This window comes from Limanda limanda, chromosome 1, assembly GCF_963576545.1.
Source record: "Limanda limanda chromosome 1, fLimLim1.1, whole genome shotgun sequence".
In the NCBI taxonomy this organism is placed as follows: Eukaryota; Metazoa; Chordata; class Actinopteri; order Pleuronectiformes; family Pleuronectidae; genus Limanda; species Limanda limanda.
The window spans coordinates 4,477,676-4,492,270 of NC_083636.1; the positions used below are offsets into that span (position 1 = coordinate 4,477,676).

At 41.2% G+C, this 14,595-nt stretch overlaps 1 protein-coding gene across 1 annotated transcript; it reads left to right on the forward strand.

Annotated features, from left to right (window-relative positions):
- Positions 1-7,462: 7,462 nt before the first annotated feature.
- On the forward strand, positions 7,463-12,447 carry stbd1 (starch binding domain 1). The gene is made up of 3 exons (XM_061092665.1): positions 7,463-7,853; positions 8,839-9,146; positions 9,451-12,447. Exons 1-3 carry the CDS (start codon positions 7,514-7,516, stop codon positions 11,332-11,334), a joined length of 2,532 nt encoding a protein of 843 aa, XP_060948648.1. The 5' UTR covers positions 7,463-7,513; the 3' UTR covers positions 11,335-12,447.
- The last annotated feature ends 2,148 nt before the right edge of the window (positions 12,448-14,595 follow it).

Consider the following 14,595-nt stretch of genomic DNA (forward strand, 5'->3'; position numbering starts at 1 on the left):
TCCATCCTGATTGGTCCACGGTTCCTCCTGTTCCTCTTTAATGTGAGAAGGCTTTTGGTCGTTCTTCTCCACAAGGGGGCTCCACTGCTGCTCCTTAGTGGGAACCTCTTCTTTAATCACCATCAGTTGCTGGATGTCTGCAGGACACACTGAAACAGAAATACACACATTTATCATTTCAGAGTTTCCTGAAGAGTTTTGAAAAACTTGTGTTGTGTCATTTAATGTCGACTGTTGTGATTTTTGAAGGATCACATTCAGGAAGTAGAGATGTTGATGTTGTTTATAGTTGGTCTTACAACGCAGCTCGTAAAGGAAGCAGCATAAACAAAGCGTTTCTGGTAAATACGTTTTTCATTTTGAGACCAATAAACCAAGTAGGTCACTAACAGAGGAGAACAGGGCGAGGGGAAGTTAGTTAGTTGGTTAAGCTGCTTTCAGACAAGACCTGTGGGTAAAACTCAGAGAAATGTGTCCCGACTTTCTGTTTCAGACATGAGCAACCAGTGTTGTGCATAAATGAGTTCAAAAGAACGCCTCCATTGAACATGTACATTTTTATGAGAACGATGAACCGAACGCAACTTAATGACAAATAATGAATTTGAACGGTGAACCCGCTCATATTATCTGAGGTCTAGCTAAAACGTTACATAATGTTTTCCTTCTCCTGAGGAGAGACGCTGTCTAAATGGAATGCTTGCACCATGTCGTTGCTCAGTGCCCGTATCATTTCCGCGATGTAGCCCAGTGATTCTCAAACTGTGTGGTGCAGCCCACCGGTGCGGCGCGGAGGCATAACAGGAGGGGCGCGCCACCGGGAGAGGGAAATGAGAGGCGGAACTAACATTGTAGCCAAACTAATGTTTTGACGTCCGCATCTCTTTGACGGCGGAGCAGTAAACAAATCGCTCTTTTGCCGTAGCCAGGGGTCGGCAACCCGCGGCTCTGGAAACACATGCAGCTCTTCAGCCCCTCTGCAGTGGCTCCCTGTGCAGGGTTGTGGATGTCGCGTATATTTTTCGCGAATAGTGAACATTACGAATCAGTTTTCATATGTTGAACGTTAACGTGAGTGAACGTCACGTTAATTTGTGAAATCATCATTGTATCAGGCCAGCATGAAATACCAGCAGCGGGCAACTGTGTGTGCGCGCTCCCACACAACACACACACACATTTATTTTATGAATTTAAATGATAGAATTGAAGGTCTAACCTAATAATTGGTTTCATAGCAAGGCATAGCACTATGATTTGTTGTGCCTTTTGTTTGCAGGGTATGAATAAATAAGCAGGCAATATTAGTAATAATAAAAACAAAATTAAAAATAACATTTCTTTTTGGAATTGATACATATGAAGTACAGTTTAAGGCAAGGGGTAGTGATGGATAAAGTTTTCTTTAAAAAACAGTCTTTCATGCTCACATTCCACCTTTAAACTATGAAATGAACTGAACTATGAACTAGTTCAGAATGTAAATGGTGAACTATGAACGTGAACTATTCATGTTTACTTGTATGAACTGAACTTTGAACTAGTTCATGAGGTGTGAACTTGCACAACACTGTGAGCAACACAGCAGCAGGTTGTCTGCACAGACTCGTTCACAACAGCATCAAATCCTCCTCATTAATCAGGTGAGAGGTGGAGCAGCAGAGAGAGACAGGAAGTGACGTCTTAACTCCGCTGCTCGAGCTGATGCTAGCTAGCGTTAGCAGATCTGATGCTAGCTAACGTTAGCATGGTAGCGGTTCCTCTAGGGACTGACCTGCTCTGTGCAGCCGGACTTCGGGCTGCATCACGGCATCGAGCAGCCTCCTCTGGCGGCAGATCTCCCGCTCGGACCGCTCCACTCGCTCCTCGGACTCTAACAAGGTTTCCTCAAGCCCAGCGAGGATCTGCTCCCCCGCCGCCAATAGCCGCTCGGTGAGCATCGCTCTCAGCTCCGGGACTCGAGCCTTTCCTCCTCCTTCCTCCACCTGCAGCAGGAAGTCTTCAGCGGCAGCGAGGATCCGCTCATGTACCGACTCCCGCAGCAGCTGCACGGCGGACATGTTGCTCCTCTCTGAGTCTCTGAGGGGACAAAGACACACAGCGACAGGACCCACCATGCATGCTACAGTCACAAATGCAGAGCTCTAGCTCCCCCCTGGTGGTTGAGATCAGGCTACTGCAGCTGTGGCAGCACATCAGGGGAACACTGAAACAAAATTGGATTCCACTGAGAGGGTTTGGGCAAAGATGATATAAAAATATAATAATTCGTAATAAATAATATAAATGTCACATTATTGTTTCTTCAAGTTTCTAAGTTTGATCGATATGTGTTATACAAATGCAATATATCACAATATGGTTCCACGTTTTGTATTAACCCATATTTAAGGTAATTGTTATTATATTGTGCGTTTTGGGATTTGTGGACGTGTATGAGACAGAGACAAATTTTCAACTATAATGGAATAAAATGGAAAACCAGAAAAACAAAAAATCTCAACGGGCATTATGAAAGACACAAAAGGAAGCTTGCCATTTTGCATTTAGGGGCAATTTCGGCCATATTCCACATTTTAACTTTGAGGCACTTGTACCAGGGCTTACATCAGATCAACTTCAAATTGAGATGAAACAAAAATAATTAAACATGTTAATTACAATTCCTACAATTTCTAGGACTGCAAAGCAGAACTGAACGGACACGAGCACATGTATTTTGAAGGGTTGCATAAGTTTTGCGCACTGCAGCAAGGATACACGCTTCACTTCCTGCGTCCGTAACGTGATGTTGATCCTTGCCTGTTAATTGCTCCTTAAGAATAAAAATGTTTGTTGTGAATCACTGCCCTATGATCTGTTGTTTTATATAGATGTGATCTACTGAGTTTGGTATCACACAGATTGACCGACGGAACCAAACCATCCCAGTACAAACACAAGCATATAAAAATAATCTTTAATTTAAAAGATTGGGGACATCACAGCTGTCTCTGAATTTAACAATCCTGTTATTTGTCATTTACCTTCATTCATGTCAACGAGGGCTCCTCCGTCATCGCTGCTTCAGTAGATTCAAACAAGTTTTGACCGTGACTCATCGTTACATTTATGTGAAACGTGCGTGAAATGTGAGTGACATTAACGTGAAGATGACGTGAAAGTGATGGTTGATATCAGTGACAAGAGCAGAAGTGACGTTGTGACCAGTCTGGAGTTAAGGCATGCCAATATTCGATAATGGATTGTTTAAACTCTGTGTCTGAACTGTGCTGGGAAGGAAAATAAAATACCTCACTTCAAGTGTAACCCGCCTCCTGGATTTGTGTAACAGTGGGTTATCACTACGGGACGGGTTCTGTTGTTTGGACACGAGTCAGTTGTAAAGAAATACTCCTCAGACACAATCAAGTGGCCGTCATATTGAAACTGAGTGAAACGGCCACTACAATAAGTCAAAACTTGTTTAATGGTCAATTTACAAAATAAAAAAACAGCCATGAAAAGAGGCAACTCAGTGTTTTAATATAAGATCAGGTACAACACCAGCAGTCCCAGACACCTCTTCGCACACAGACTGGTATGTCCCTGTTCCTTTGGCAAGTTATTTTTTCTTCCCCATGTTAGAATATATTGTTAGCTCATAGATGTGACTTTGTTACTGAATTGAGATTATAGCAGGTTTTGGATTAATAAAAATAATCGTCATTTTTTAACTAGTAAAAAAGAGTTCTCTGTGGTGTGAATTGTTTGTAAAAATCATCAGATGTTAGAAAAATAGAAAAGTTTATTACACAGTAGATTTGTGTAATAAGATTAAATGACAACATAACCTATAAACGAAAATAATACATCAAACATACTGAAACTATGCATTCCATCCTGCTCATTTAGTGTGAGCATCAAAAATCATTGTACCACATTAGGTTATGACATGATTTGGGATCCTAGACAGGAATTGTAGCCAGGCCCTAGTACCTGTGTACCCTTGTGGATACCTGAAAGAAAGTATTCTGATGTTAATTGGAACTTTTGGAGGACGCTTGGTGTAGCAGCAGGATTTGGCTGTAACCTATGCAGCTAGGGGAATTAAGGAAGGAATCACAAACACAGTGAAAGCTATCTTTAATCCCATTTGGGATTTCGTAGTGGGAATAGTATGGAAGTTTGCGACAGTCGTAGTAGCTCTTATAAGTTTACCAGTAGCAGTAACAATTATAATCTGGTTGCTGCCTAAGCTACTGAAGTGGGCATTCACGTCCTGCAAAAAGAAAAAGGCTGAGAAAAATAAAACTTCTGAAAATAACAAGGAAACTAACATCTCAGATGCTTTTCGTATCTTACGAGACTTAAAGAACTCACAATCAGAACCGCACAGGGGAACTGACTTTATTTTTTAATAAGGACTGAAGCGATAGAACTCTACTTAAGAGTTTGTTCGCACAGAAGAAGCTGTATATTTTGCTTTTCTAAATAATTGTGTAACAGTCACAAAACGTTCAAGCCAGTTGCCTCCTTGGGAGCCACGCTTGTCTGTCCACGGGTAGGTGGTCACCTTAACGATGTTTTATGAGGTATGGGAAGGACTCACTAGGAGTCCTTGCAATTTAGCACAAATACATGAAAAATGTTAAAAGAAGATCAAATAAACATGATAAAATAGACCAGGGGTCAGTCACAGGCGTGTTAGAGACGTGAAGACGGTGGAAGGAGACCGACAACAGACAGATAGCGATAGATTTAGAAAACAAAGGGAGAGATACCTGAGAGTGAGACGGAGGAGTGATGGAGAAAGTGAGTTTTTGAATCGTACTGAATTAATTTGATTTGACGGTCAGGTATTGAATACATGCAGTTGCTGACACAACTACTAGGCTACTTAAATATATATATCACACTAAATAGTTAGAAATTATGATCTTCCGGACCTTTGCATCAAGAAATTGTCTCTAACTGGACCCCTGAAATAGACAATAGACGTGAGAATACTTGAGAAGGCGCACAATGCAACTTGGAACCATTGTTTTTTGCATGAAATTAAATCAAAAACACAATAACTCAAAGAAACAAACTGAAAATAAAATAAAAAACTGAAAACATGTGACATGTCACTATGTTGCTGCCTCCTGACGACGTTTCAAACCTTCGGGTCTTCTTCTTCAGGTCCTATTAGGCACATAAAAAGGCAAAATATTTCTATCTGAGTTGTGAGGTCATTCCACTACAATGTTCAAAGCAAGAGTGAGTGAGGAGACTGAGGGCTCCTCTATTTAATATATTGTTTCTGTATTAAATCATGTTATTACTACTTCATGACGTCTACAAATTGTCTTTTCATTATAACTGAACTGTGACTTGTGATTTTAAGCGAATTTCGTAAAGATAAGAACTGTTATTGTTTAACTTACATATCAAATTACATAATATTTATTTCCTTAGTGTTTATTTAAGATTTCTACATCCATTTTTTTTTTGGTGATCCATCATGTTGTTATTACTACTTCGTAACATCCAAGAATTATCTTTTTTTCAATAGTCTTTGTGATTTGTGAGTTTCTTTCTTGTTCTTGTGAGTAAATCAATATATAAATGTGTGTATTTATTCTTTTTAATTAGTGTAATTTGGAGAATATGTTGTACAGAATATCTGGACTTAGATAAACACTTTTGTTCTCAAGTAAGAAGGTTTAGGCAAAGGTCCATAGTGGTTAGGTTTAGGAAGTGAGAGTGTGTGAGTTAGGTTAAGGTTTAGGCTTGGGTAGAAAAGGATTAGGGCCCTAGTCCACGGCCAGGATTCTAAACCCACTGTACACTCTATGAATTGGGTCTCCTGGGTGCTGAATATTATCTTCATTCTAATTAAATACCTCATTTGATTTATATTGCTGTCTCAACGTGATGCTGACATGGACACATTCACTCGTGAAGGGTTTTTGTATGATTTTGATTTCAACGTGACCTTCAGTAGATTACCGCACATATCGCCAGTTGATATGATCGCCAGTTAAACTGGAACACCAGGAACAGAAACATCTTTGACAATATTAATCTTAGTGGTGAGAATTTCCCCAAACCAACACCAAAGTTAATAATCTTTATTTATTAATCTTTTATTAATCATTTAACCAGGACACAGGAACTGGAGACAGGTTTTAGGTCTTTACTCATAAAGATGAAAAGTTCATTCACTCTTTCTCCAAAACTGTGAGAATTATGGAGCAGCTGCAGCAGGAGAAGAAGAAGATGCTCATTCAACAACCTGTCAGTGCCACTGTGACACCTAGTGGAAGTTCCCTGCTACTGTACTGTGAAAAAATGTTGCATTGACATCAATTTTACTGTAAATTAGAAGCAATTAATTTGCAAAAAAATTCACATAATCTTAAAAATAATGAAATAAAGATCAAATTTATTTAATGTAATCATTTTCTTTTTATAGATACTGAGTCATACTAATAACTGGACTGAGGGCAGATTGGAAACCATGAGAGCAGAGCATCTTCAGTGTTGTTGCAGACTAGTCTTGTTGTGAGTCTGTTCTCCTCTGTGTTGCTTGTGTTGTTTTCCTTTCTGGTAATTACCACAGCTCTCCACTGGGTGCTGCTGTTACTCAGGACCGCTGCTGTTACTGGAACTTTCCTGTGTGATCATGAATCAGAGGTGGAGTCTCAGGAGAGAGAACAGTTCTCTGAATATGCAACTGATCCAGATTGTTCTCTTGTGAAAGGAGCACGTTCACCAATACATTTTAAATCAAAAATCACAAAGCACTGATCAATATTCTTGGTCTGACCTTATAACCATGTTTACTGGATTCTACTGAGCAGAAGGTAAGATTAGGAAAGGAGAAACATCTTCTAAATAAAACTGGATTGACCCAGATTTGTACTACATACCATGTGGAATCATAGCACTTTGCCTGATCTGGGCCACAACCACGTCATAGCCAGACCACATATCAACCAAAGGTGGCCTGAATTAGTTTAGTTCCATCTGAGCCAGATTCACATCCAGATGACAACGATCACATCTGTTTGGGTCACATTTGCTATTTGACGATTGGCCCACATCTCTATTTTGAGAAGATAAGAGACAAAGTCCAATTAAATTACAATATAAAGAATATTTGTTCTCATATTTTAACAGTCATATCTTTATTTCCTGGAGGAGGTTTGCTCAAGAGTTCAGTGTCAGGAGAATAAGGACTCATTTCCCTTGAGAAAGGCAACATGAGTCTTACTCCTCTCGGGGGATGATAGCAGACACATTCGCTGTGTCTGCTATCATCCCCCTTCCTATCATGTGTAGAAGGGGCCTCTTCATCCTCCTCCTCTTCCTCCTAATCCTCCTCCTCCTTCTCCTCTTTTATGAATGAACGCTGGAGTCCTCGTGACCCAGCCAGCCAATGAGCAGCTCGCACCTGCAGCCGTGCGCAGCCCTGCAGCAACAAGAGGTCAGTGCGTAAACGTGGAGCAGCAGCAGCAGCAGCTCCTGTCGGATCCTCCAGGCCTGCATGCATGCTCAACCACACACAGACACACACACAGACACACACAGACACACACACAGCAGCAGCAGCAGCAGCAGCGGGAATCTGATGCCGCTGCAGGACGGAGACAGCGTGGCTCTGGAGAGACGCATGGACCTGGCGTCTCTCTTCTGCCTGATCGGCCGCCACGGACCCGCTGTGGTTCTGGTCCTGATCGCGATGGTGTCGGTGCTGGCGGCGGTCATCCTCTACCGGACCGTGCGGGGGAAGACGAGGAGGAAGGCCGGGGACAGGGACGGGGACCGGGACGGGGAGCAGGAGCTGAACCCCGGGGATCCACGCCGCTCCTCCGTGGAGGCAACAGGTAAAAAGATCCAGGAATAACGGACAGGTGTCATAATGATTTATTAATCTATATTCATGAAAAATATCACAGACATATGATCGTTCTGCAACAGATATAACACCATAAATACACAATATCACAGCGGGTAATGCGAATAATATTTAATATCCAGCCTGGTTACAGTAGTACTATAAAGGCTAAATATAGATATACTACAGAGATTACATCATTCTAATGTAAACTGGTATTTTTAAAAGGAACCTATCCAGTCTAATGAGAATACTTTTGTCGGATAAATGCAGAGATTGTTTTTTTATTTGAATTATGATTTAATTTTGTAAAACCTTCCTTTTAATGATTCCATATTCTTCATTTAAGGATTTGTATTTGACCTTAAGTGAACTTATTTGGAAGTGTACTGTTGTTTTTGTATCTTAGATTTTATGAGCTAAACATATGATGAGCCCATAAAATAGGTTGCATTGCCATAAATAAATAACCCACTATAAATAAATAAAGTACGCAGCGGTATTTAATGATCATAGTTCAAACTGGCTTTAAGTCTATCCCAGTAAGTGCTCACATATTACAACAACACTTCTAATAATCAAGTTATAGATATAACACCCACAGGGGACATTTTATCAGGTTATGAGACAGACAGAAATCTATTTGTACGTGGACTTAGATACAAACAAAGTCTAAAGACTTATCTGACCAAGTCAAATAAGGCCTGAAATGGAGAAGACACACAAACAGCGAATCACTGGTTATTGGATTGATTGGATTTCCCTGTGATTAAAATGTGCTGATTTGTTATTTCACAAAAAGGTACAAAGGTTGAAAAGATAGTTTCAAAAGCTTTATCTTGTTTGTCTTAGTACTAGTTGATAGAATGTAATGTAAAGGATAAGAAGTTTAACTCTTATCAGGTTTGTACTTGTGTGTGAATCAGTTGGATAAACAGGCTAGATGAAAGTTTAAACATTTTCTTCTCTTACAGATGTGAGCGATGAAGTTTCGTCAGAGATGAAGGACGATGCTGATCCGTTTCAACGTGATCTGAAACTCAGGCATCGCCGAGCTCCTGCTGCTGAAAACAAACCTTCTACTTATTCTCCTGCTGAGACGTACACAGAGGCCACTCACAACCTGAAATGTGATGCGACCACGGTGGCTGAAACGAAGGTGAAGAGTGCAACAGATGACGGAGTAAGAGAAGAAGAAGTCCTCGAGGAGGTCCATGTTAACGGAGGCTGCTGGAAGGAGCCTGTGTTGATCCGTTACGAGCGACATGAGGAGGTTGAGAAGGTATTTTACACGAGCTGCAGAGAAATGAACGTCACAGTGGGTCAGATGGATGAAGGTGTATTATATAAAATAATATTTACATGGGCAAATGCAGTGAGCCCCACTATAATACTTTTATATGAACAATAAATCAAATAAAACTGGGTAATCTTTGCACCAGAAGCAAACATTCTGCATTTGACCACAAAACAATTATACTTGATCTTCTGATCAAATTATTTGTCTATTTCAGAATTTGACTGAATGATTTTCTTTATCCACGTCTCTTGAATCTCATTGACACTTTTTGAATGTGTCCTTTCAGGAGTTTGAAGCCGAGGATCAGGACGATGGGAGTGTGACCACAGACGATATTGAAGATGATTCTTGCTGTTGTATCTGTTACGGCAAAGACGAGTTGGAAGAAGAGAATCACCTTCGAGATAGCATCGACGACAGCAATCATTCCAGTTATCCCCTCTCTCCAGAGGAAGAACAGGAAAACGAGGGTGAGGAGGCTGAAGAAGAGTTTGTAGAGCAACAGCTCGTTCCTCAACGAGAAGAAATCTGTCCCTCGACGTGTGAACAGGAACCGTCTTCGCAGCAGGATTGTCAACAACCACAGAGTGAAGAGAAACAAGATGAAATCTCCAAACCTCTGGATAAAGACACAGGTTTGACTGATCCTGGCTCTGACGCACCTTCACTCCAGGAGGAACTTCACCACAAAATCAATCAAAGATCTGCAGATGACACGTTTACTGTAAAAGGTGAGGAAATGTCTTGTCCTCACTTCTCATTCGTCTGCCAACACCAAACAAGTGACCACAAGGAAGTGAATGAGACTTTGGTCGAGGCAGAAATTCCTGCGACTGATGCAGCTGTTTGTGATAATGATACGAGTATCTCATCTGGGATGTCTGAAGAAATATCTCCCCCTGACACGTTGGCTTTAACCCAAGACCAAGAAAGTGACCAAATGCAAAATAATGGCATGAGTCCGGACCTTGACCCTCTCATGTGGCAACCTCCCTTACCGTCTTTGAAGCGAAGTGAGCTGAGGGATCAGGACGAGGGCAGCATGTGTTCTGCTGCTGTTGAAGCAGAGAGCGGGATATCCAGCATGGCCGTCAGTCCTGATTTACAGGATGCTGGTCATGACTTTGCAGAGACCGTAGAAAATATGGTAGTTCCACAACTGGACTGGGATTCACCGTCAGAAGAAGGGAAAGAGGCTAAAAACAACCTCTACGCCGATGATGCTGATGTTTCTGTCATTAAGGACGAAACAGCAGGTCTGGTGTTTGGGCCTTACCCATCACGTGTCTCCCAGCAACCCCACAGCGAGCACACGGGCGAGGACAAGTTCGCCTCGTTTGCAGACAACGAGGACACGTTTGGCCACGAGATCGAGGACAGTTACCACACAGCACACGAGCAGCTTATGTTGCAGATCTCAGCAAATGTAATCAGCACAACTGATGAGCTGAGGAATGAACACATGAATATAGATGAGAAGGTGTTTGTGGAGGTTGTAGAGAAGAAGGAGAAGAAGGAGGACGTGAGAAGTGCAAAGAAAATGGAAACAGAGGCAGAGACGGAGAAAGAAGACGACTACGAAAAGACTGAAATCAGTATCATGGAGGCGACTATGGACAATAACGAATGGATCACGGACAGTAACCAAGTCCTTCCCTGGATGAACATTACTGTCCCGTCTTTTTGCCGAGACCACAAAACCACCGACCAGCCTCCTGCTGACGATCGCCGGCCCGGCTCTTCTCTCACCGATGTTTCACGTGTTGATACAGAGCCCCCCCCGTCCACTGAAGACAAACAAACCAGCGCTCTCTCCGCTGTGGACGATAATACTGAAATCAACAAAAAGGTCGTGGCCGTCCATCCGATGCCCCAGAATGTTGATGTGACGTTCAGCCTCCACTATCTCACCCGCTCGCCGTACCAGACGGTGGGCGTCACTGGGAACCAGCAGGAGCTGGGGAACTGGAAGGAATTCGTCCCGCTGGAGAGAGCCAAGGACGGGCACTGGGCCACGCTGGTCAGCCTCCCTGCAGAGAGCCATGTGGAGTGGAAGTTCGTGCTGGTGGAGAAGGGTGAAGTGTGTCGCTGGGAGGAGTGTGGCAACCGGCTTCTTGATACAGGATCTGGAGACGAGCTGACTGTGCACAAGTGGTGGGGATTATTATAGGATGAGTCTCAGAGGAGAGAGGGACTTTGACACGAAACCAACTGGAAACTGGACCAGATGAAGTTTAAATTGATCTATAAATCCCATCACAAGAGCTCAAATGGTGATTTGTTGCATTAAAATACTCCTTTGAATCAAATATGGATTGATATCTAAACCTAAAAAAGATGTTACAGGTCTTTGTTAAAGCTAAATTTGGTTTTTACAACAAAATATTAAGAACAATTTTGATAATAATACAAAAATGTGTTGTTTTCAACCCCTAAAATGTGAATTTATTTGACTTTCTTTCTGATTTAATATGATTGATTGAGCAAAACAACTAATCCAAGGAGGAAACCTTGTTGAAAATACAACAATAAATTTTCCAAAAATAGTCAAAACCTATTGCAAACCTACCTAACATGTGTGTGTCTGATTAACAAATAGTGTTAGAGATAAAAATCGAATTTTAACCACATTTTACCCAGTTTTTAATCTGCCCTCTCATATATTTTTCAGAAAACTGTCCTTAAAAAACGCCTTCTTCATTTCTGTGGCGATATCTTTGGATGAAGCATCTTTTTAATAGTCTGTGATTAAATGCAAGTGTCAATTTTCTATAAATAATATATATATATATATATATAATATATAAATTATACCGTCCATATGCTGCTTGAATACCCTCCAACAATCTACGAGAGGATATGCACATTATTCACTTTTACTATAGCAATAATCAAAGCAATAATTGTTCTGTATGCTGTTTGTCTGGCGTTATTATCAGGTATTCATGAGTTAACCACTAAACTGTGATATGGTTTCAATGCTGCTTTTATCTTGTGTGCATGCAAGATTCTCATAGTTCTATTAATGTGCCTTTTAAACAGGATTGGTTTCTCTTTCTGTGTCGCAACAACTTTGATTGAATTAATTACTTTCACGTATATTATTTCTCAAATGTATGCAGTCAGGTTTTTTTCAATGTTACTAATCAATGTAGACTCTGTATCTCAGATCATGTCAGAAGTATCTTAATATGCAATATTCTGAAGATAATAATATTCTTGAATGTTAGTACGATGGAGTTTGTTACCAAATAAATAAATAAAGAGTCTGTCGTTACTCTGATATGTTTCCTCCGCATGTTAATTCACTCTTAAATCAATTTAATACAAGATTACATTGTGAGGAAATACAATGTCACCTTCATTTTCTTCTAATTTAGTTTTTACATCAATACTTTTGACATTCAATTTATTATTTTGCATCAGAAACTCTCTGAACGTGCAGTGTAAGGGCAGAACAGATTTCTGTATCTGACTCTATATCAAACCGTCTAATAGAGCAAAAGATATGTTTTCAAAACCTGAATACGATAAAACCTGTTTCTATTTTTTAAAAGGGCTGTTTCTGTGTAGATCTTTTTAGCTCCACTCAGCGCTGAAGGTGACTCCGCTGGTTCTGGAGAGGAGTCGAGCTTTTCGTCTGAATCGTGATGAACACTCATACATGCACAGATGCAATTTCTGGCCGTGCTGTAAATTATTTAACTGTGCCGCGAGGAGCGGGAAGTGTTCTGTGAGGTCAGACCACGCGAAAGCAATGCAGGGAAGATGCATCATGGGACATGAAGTGGTTTCTTTTGCTCTCAGTACATTAAATGTTCCAGGAAATGGAGAAGTTCATTAAGTACATACACATTAATTAAAGAAACAGATCAATGTGAATAAACAGACTTTAGGAAATAAAGAAACAGCAGCTCAATGGACGACAGATTCAAATATATATATATAACTTTCCCGTGTTGAGCTGCCACCATGTTCCATGTAAATGTTTGTGACGTGATCCGTTCTCCACATTCGGACGACCCCCTCCTACAGGAGCCTCCTCTTGAATATCGAGGCCCGAAGCGTCGCAGGTTCAACCCCCGTGCACCTGAAAGACAAACACTCGTTTGACCCACTTCAATATCGGGTCAATAGAACTCTGTCCCAGCTCGTGGTCACGTGATTTATTTTCCAGGGAGTCCAGGGAACTTTTGCCCGTTGGCCCCAGAGCAGCGAGCCAGATACAACAAAGCACCACGTTGCACGAAGGTTGTGTTTACAGAGAGCACACTGACAATCTGAAATGATCTGCTGGGTCGAGTGTGTTGGTTTTGTGCATGTTGTGTAAATGTGGCTCGCTGAGAGTGTGTGTGTGTGTGCTCTTTCTAAGGTTGAAGGTAATCCTTTATTTAGACACACAGCTCACAACTGACACCACTCAGTCTGCTCATGCATCCCACACACATTCACACACACACACACACACACACAGAGACACACACACACAGAGACACACACACAATGTGTTAAACGTCTAAACAGTTGAGCCACAGTTGGAAAAGTTTGATCTCCGTTAAAGCAGAAGTCTTAACGCTGAGTCAGACGTCTAATGTGGAAACAGCTCGGCCTTACCCTCTAATTATTATTATTACATCAGGTGCTGACGGGTAATAAACAGTCTGCAGATCCTCAGTCCGAACATTTATTTACTGTGGATATTGATTCTTGTAGGCGAGGCAGATCACTGTGTTCCTTTCTGTTGCAATGTGCAGGCCCTGCAGCTTGGTAGTAGAAAGATAAAGTGTAGAATAAAACAAGAGTCTTCTGAGAAACAAAATAAGATTTACAGGTGATAAGCGAAGAAACGTAAAGATAAATCCTGAAATGATAACACTTTAGCAACAGTGAAGACGATAACGAGGGCAGGAGACAGGAAAGATAAAACCAGAAACCGTTATGGAGCGAAATATCAAAGTAAGACAAGAAATGTAGAAATCAACAATCAGCAGGCGGTTGGACCAAAACAAACAAAAACAGGACGACCACATCTGAACCTTGTCCTCATCGCGAGCACCTGAGAGGAAAAGGAGGAGGAGTCCATGGACTAAACTGAAACTATGACCCTTAGATTTCAAGACACTCTCTGATACTGAAAATTATGTCTCTATTAAAACACATTAAATTCAATCTGGAGTTCAGTGATTTCTAAAGTAAATTATCTCTGTTTCCTTTGGTGAACTTGTCTCCAGACTTTTCTCGGCCTGTTGCCTCAGACACAGAAACACTCAGCGATCCTCAGACCGAGCTGGAGCAGCGAGTGTGAAATTCTCTTTCTCTGCAGGTTCAGTTTCCTCTTACAGAAGCAAACCTGTCAGAGCGACTTGCTTCACACTTTAACTTTGACCCAGCAGGATTTTATGATGATATCAGGTATATGTGAACGTTCATA